This window comes from Oryx dammah, unplaced genomic scaffold (assembly GCF_014754425.2).
Source record: "Oryx dammah isolate SB20612 unplaced genomic scaffold, SCBI_Odam_1.1 HiC_scaffold_8, whole genome shotgun sequence".
Taxonomy (NCBI): domain Eukaryota; kingdom Metazoa; phylum Chordata; class Mammalia; order Artiodactyla; family Bovidae; genus Oryx; species Oryx dammah.
Window position 1 is genome coordinate 43,413,609 of NW_024070192.1, and position 6,483 is coordinate 43,420,091.

Sequence of the window (6,483 nt, forward strand, 5' to 3'; positions counted from 1 at the left end):
GGCTGCACTTTCTGTATTCATGGCTGTGGCTGCACTTTCCGTACTCTCGGTTGTGGCTGCACTTTCTGTACTCACGGTCATGGCTGCGCTTTTCATGCTCGTGGCTGTCGCTGCACTTTTCATATTCGTGGTTGTGGCTGCGCTTTTCATATTCGTGGTTGTGGCTGCACTTTCCATGCTCGTGGCTGTGACTGCAATCTCTGTACTCATGGTTGTGGCTGTCGTTGAGGTCACTTCTGTATTCTTTGTTGCCTTGGAATCCAGAGATGTTTGGAGCTTTGGAGTTGTGTTGGAATTTGCGGTTGTCTTAGAACTTAGGCTGGTAACCGTTGATACTGCTTTGGTTTTCCACAAAGTGACATCAGAAAACAGTAGGAGCAGAGTGAATAATAACTTGAACATCATTTTCCTGTTTCAAAATAATTATAGAAAATTAATCTAGCACTTGGATCATAAATAAAGAACTTACATTTTAAAAATGATGGTGAGGAAGGAAGAGGGCATGAAGAAAAGCTTATCTCAGTACCAGGAAAATGCCAACCTTGCTTTAACACACAGTTTTTAAGATAAAAAGAAATTCAGAAATGATCAATATCAACTCTTTAATTTTACAGATGGGCTCAGACAAAGGGCATAATTTGCCTGAGGATGCATATCTGAAAATGACCAGAACTAGAACTTGAGTCTGAGTCTTAGTCTAGTGTTCTTTAGTAGATGGGGACAATGAAGACATACTATAGACATATACAAAAAGTTTACTAGGAAACTATTTTTATAAAGTAAGGCTTTTTTTTTTTTTTCCTGTCTTCAAATCTCATGGTTTGCTGTGATTGAGAAAAAGCAGCTAGCCCATGTTGAACATAGTTAACTGTTCTTTTTTATTTTAACTTAAAGCTCAAACTTTGAAATCTAATATATGCTAAATTTACATTTGGTTCTAATGTGTAACTGAGAAAATTTCAATTTAATATTACCTTTTGACGTTTTTTTTCTTTGAAGAATAGGCTTGAGGCTTTCTGCAGTGTCCTATGGGGAACCTAATTTCTTACTCACTGTGTGCTATTTAAATAGAATTAGTGAGTAAGTCACGTGTTATAAACTTGACCTGGTATTTGCGCTTTGGAAATAACCTATTGAGTGCTTTCCAAACTGGTGCAAACAGACTATGGCAGAGATGGAGAAATGCAAATAAAGTCTTTCTAAAATCTAGTCACTTACATAAAGAATCCTGTGAATACCACTTTGTTATTCCTCTTACCCATGTTTTGCATTAGCGAATGTCTTCATTTGATTGAACTAACTACAGGAATATACTCTTTGCCTACTGTGATTATCATGACTTAAAATTGAGTAAGTATATTAGAGACAGATTTTTTTCTTAAAATATATTGTATATATGTTTAGAGGGTAGTTTTTGGCTAGGATTATATTGGAAGTTTTCAAAATAATTCAAGAATATAGCTTTCTAGAGGTTCTAGAGTTCTAGTAAATAATTATTCCATTAGAAAAGAGGTTAAACTTTATTAATATAAAACTAAATAGAAAAGAATTGCATGTGAAAGTGATACTTTTCATATTGAGTTTGCAGAGTTTTTTTTTTAGTACATTAAATAGCTCACATTGAAGCACATGGAGTAAATTCTTCAAAGGAATTTCATCTTTTGGTCACTGCTTTTCCTTAATGAGTGGCACACAGGGAAGTTGGGTTGTACTGTGCTAATGTTTTCATCACATTAGCTGGCTCTTTTTAAAACTTGCAGAGCTGTGAACAATTGTGTTGACGTACAAGGAAATTGCTTCATAAATGGCAGAAGTACAAGTCAGTACATGTTTCTGTCTTGTTTTACTTTGCTGTGAAGGTTTCTTTTTCCTCCTGAATAAATAGAACCAGTGCTTGCTAAATCTTATTTATATTAGGTATGCAGAGTATAGTATAAAGAGTATAAATCTTATTTATATTAGGTACCTAGTATAAAGAGTATAAATCTTATTTATATTAGGTACATACCTCTATTAAATTGAGAGTTTGTATGATCAGACCTAAAAAGTAAACATAAAAAGCCTCTTAGCAACCAGAGTAGATATTATAAATCAGAGCACTAAGATAATGCACATGTAAGCTTTTTTTAATATAAATTTATTTATTTTAGTTGGAGGTTAATAAGTTTTTATTGATGCTTCAAACACTTCAATCGCAACTTACTTAAAATTATATCTTTTTTTAAGTTTATTTATTTTAATTGGAAGCTAATTACTTTACAATATTGTATTGGTTTTGCCATACATCAACATGAATCCGCCACAGGTATACATGTGTTCCCCATCCTGAACCCCCCTCCCACCTCCCTCCCCATACCATCCCTCTGGGTCATCCCAGTGCACCAGCCCCAAGCATCCTGTATCCTGCATCGAACCTGGACTGGTGATTCGTTTCTTATATGATATTATACATGTTTCAATGCCATTCTCCCAAATCATCCCACCCTCTCCCTCTCCCACAGAGTCCAAAAGACTGTTCTATACATCTGTGTCTCTTTTGCTGTCTCGCATACAGAGTTATCATTACCGTCTTTCTAAATTCCATATATATGTGTTACTATACTGTATTGGTATCCTGTTCTTATACACATTTCAACTGCATCATTGCCTTTGATTTCTTATTTTCTTCCTATTGCTCTTAAGCTGCTTAAGTCTTTGATGATAAGTAAAATTAAAATTTCTGAACTCTGCAGCACTTAAATGCTTCCCCCCAAAAAAGAAGTCATTTGCCATTATTCATGCCTTTAAATACCCCCACTTCTTTATCTTTGTGCAGTCTCTCCCATCTGCCCAGAGTGTTTTCTCATTCAAAATTCCATTCTTCCTTCAGTTTCTAACTCTGATGGCAGCATCTTTTTATGTGAAGTGAAGTCTCTCAGTCGTGTCCGACTCTTTGCGACCCCATAGACTGTAACCTACCAGGCTTCTCTGTCCATGGGATTTTCCAGGCAAGAGTACTGGAGTGGGTTGCCATTTCCTTCTCCAGGGGATCTTCCTGACCCAGGGATCGAACCCAGGTCTCCAGCATTGCAGGCAGACGCTTTACCCTCTGAGCCACCAGGGAAGCCCTTTTTATGTGAGCCTTTCTTAATTCTATACTTCCAAATCAGACATTTTAGGACTTGGTATGTCTAGCGCATATATCGGACTCTTTTTACTCTGTTGTATTCTCTGGCTTCCTTGTGATCAGGTACAACCTCTTCTTTGTACCTTGTGGCGCAGTGAGTACTTGCACAGAGTAGTGTACAACAAACACTGGAATTTATTGAAATATCTCATCTTTGTTTCATCATGGGGAAGGCTGATATGTCTATTATTTTAGACATTTGGTCATTTACAGCTTTCCCTGCACCATAAGCATAAATTTGCAACTCAGAGGCCTGAGTTTAAGTCCTCTCTCTACTTTCTGGCTTCTCTTTTGAGAGAATTTCTTACTAGTATGATGTAGGTCAAAAGTGCATTCACATCCTTTACCTATGTAAAGTAACAAATTCAACCAAGTAAATTTTAAAGATCTAATTGGTTTTATTGAACAGTTCATGAATTGGACAACATCCTGTCTAATAAATAGAGAGGAGCCCCAGAGGACTATGGAAAGAGAAAGTTTTTTAAAGGCAAGACAAGGAAATCATAAAAAATTATTTCAAGCTTAAGTAACTTACATAGGGGATGAAAAGCATCTGTGTGGCAGATTATCTCATCTTCCTTTTGGGGATGGAAATGATTATCTCATTGGTACTGACCAGAAGATTCCACTGGTTAGGATTACATTCCTGGAGAAGGTTGTAACTGCAGTTAGATTGGGTATTAAGTCTTGATTTTAACACAAGTGACTCCATTTTGGGCTGCTTGTTTCTTTTTTTCCCCCAATACTGTGTAGTAGCAAGTGACTTTTCAGTGTGGACAGTTATGTTTCAAAAAGGTATTTGGAAGCTTCCTGAGAAAGTGTATATGCACATGTGCAAAAACAGACTATTGTTATGTTAGATTTAAATGTGAGTATCTTAGAATTGTACATAAGTACTTCTACAGTAAAATATCAGTCTCTTCACTGTAGGAATCTAATACAAGAAAAAGAACACATTTCTCCTTAGTTGCAAAATACATGTTTGGAGAGTGTCTGTCTCCCAGTATTCCCTCCTTCTCTTTATTAAATAGAAAGCTAAACATCAGTCTTCATTTCTGCTTGTTTGTAACCGCATGCATCTGATTAATCACTAAGTCTTGTTGATTCTGCTTCAAAAAAATTGTTGTACTTTATCCTTACATTGTTGTACTTTATCCTTTGACTGTGTGGATCACAACAAACTGTGGAAAATTCTTAAAGAGATGGGAATACCAGACCACCTTAACTGCCTCCTGAGAAATCTGTATGCAGGTCAAGAAGCAACAGTTAGAACCAGACATGGAACAACGGACTGGTTCCAAATCGGGAAAGGAGTACATCAAGGCTGTCTGTTGTCACCCTGCTTATTTAACTTATATGCAGAGTATATGTTGCGAAATGCCAGGCTGGATGAAGCACAAACTGAAATCAAGATTGCCAGGAGAAATATCAATAACCTCAGATACACAATGATACCACCTTTATGGCAGAAAGTGAAGAACTAAAGATCCTCTTGATGAAAGTGAAAGAGGAGAGTGAAAAAGCTGGCTTAAAACTCAACATTCAAAAAACGAAGATCATGGTATCCAGTCCCATCACTTCATGGCAAATAGGTGGGGAAACAATGGACACAGTGACAGACTTTATTTTTCTGGGCTCCAAAATCACTGCAGATGGTGATTGCAGCCATGAAATTAAAAGACACTTGCTCCTTGGAAGAAAAGCTATGACCAACCTAGACAGCATATTAAAAAGCAGAGACTTTGCTGACAAAAATCCATCGAGTCAAATTACGGTTTTTCCAGTAGTCATGTATGAATGTGGGAGTTGGACCATATCAAGAAAGCTGAGCGCCGAAGAATTGATGTTTCTGAACTGTGGTGTTGGAGAAGACTCTTGAGAGTCCCTTGGACTGCAAGGAGATCAAACCAGTCCATCCAAAAGGAAATCAGTCCTGAATATTCATTGGAAGGACTGATGCTGAAGCTGAAACTCCAGTCCTTTGATGTGAACTGACTCATTGAAAAAGACCCTGATGCTGGGAAAGATTGAAGGCAGGAAGAAAAGGGGCGACAGAGGATGAGATGGCTGGATGGCATCACCGACTCGATGGACATGAGTTTGAGCAAGCTCTGGGAGTTGGTGATGGACAGGGGAGCCTGGTGTGCTGCAGTCCATGGGGTTGCAAAGAGTTGGACACGACTGAATGACTGAACTGAACTGATGTTTATCTTACAGACTGAGTGGGTAGCTTTATCAATTATCCAAGCGGAGGTTAGCAAGCTTATTTATCAAAAGACCAGGTAGTAAATATTTTAGGCTTTACTAGCTCAGCTGGTAAAGAATCCGCCTGCAATGCAGGAGACACCGGTTCTATTCCTGGGTCGGGAAGATCCCCTGGAGAAGGAATAGGCTACCCACTCCAGTATTCTGGCCTGGAGAATCCCATGGACTGTACAGTCTGTGGGGTTGCAAAGAGTTGGACACGACTGGGCGACTTTCACTTCACTTCACTTACAAGCCTAAAGCTTTTCTTTTTTTCTTGTTTTTGTTTTGATTTTGGTTTTTTAACCAAAAAGAACCATTCTTACCTTGCAGGTCGTACAGAAACAGGCTGCAAGTAGCATATCATTGGACACTAGTTTGCTGTACTCTAACCTAGGCTGTTGACAATATAATATAAATATTACATATATGTAATCATTCAGTGATAGTGTTAAGGCTAATTTCCAATTTTAATTATGGATACACATGACTATAGTTTAAAGGAAAAAGACTTGATTTAATAATAGTGATTAGAGTTGGAGTCCTGAATTGAGCCAGACGATTTCTCAAGTGGTTTTGTTTTCTGTTTATAGAAGTATAGTGGCCTTGGGCGTTAGCTCGGGCGTTAGGAAACAAGGCTTTGGTTTACTCAACAAGAGGATGTAGTGATTGATACATAATGAATAATTTGGTAGTTATGACTTGATAGTACTTAAAAGAAGCAATTAGTGGCTGCAGTCCATCTATTGCTATGAAAACAGTTATATTTTTAATCAACTGTGGCTCACCTCTTTTAGTGTAAATATATAAGCCTTGAAAGGGAATAATCCTGAGATATGTTTATGAGGTTTGATATTATGAAACAACATGTAAAAATTCTAAAACAAGCAACTAAGGGTAAATGTATCCAAATGAATATTGTTCCCTTCAGAAGAGTCACTGTTGTAGGTGAGGTACTTACTTTAAACCCTGATGCTTTTGAGCACACATTTTAAGAGAAGTACATTTTTGGAAGTGTAGCATGTTCTGGGAGAAGGCAATGGCACCCCACTCCAGTACTCTTGCCTGGAAAA

General features: G+C 37.6%; 2 protein-coding genes across 10 annotated transcripts in view; one reads left to right on the top strand and one right to left on the bottom strand.

The window, feature by feature from the left end:
* The window catches only part of LOC120866323 (spore coat protein SP96-like), a 2,033-nt gene extending 971 nt beyond the window's left edge, over positions 1–1,062 (bottom strand). Inside the window, exons 1-3 of one of the 2 annotated variants that reach the window (XM_040243987.1) lie at positions 975–1,062; positions 205–409; positions 98–171 (exon numbers count right to left, since the gene is read on the bottom strand). In XM_040243987.1, coding sequence (XP_040099921.1) covers positions 98–171; positions 205–405 — 275 coding nt within the window. In that variant the 5' untranslated portion in view covers positions 406–409; positions 975–1,062. Of the gene's footprint in view, positions 1–97; positions 410–974 lie in introns of both variants that reach the window. The other variant, XM_040243986.1, reaches the window with a different exon arrangement.
* The window catches only part of NF1 (neurofibromin 1), a 244,679-nt gene that overhangs the window by 154,554 nt on the left and 83,642 nt on the right, over positions 1–6,483 (top strand). The gene's annotated exons all lie outside the window — the stretch shown is intronic.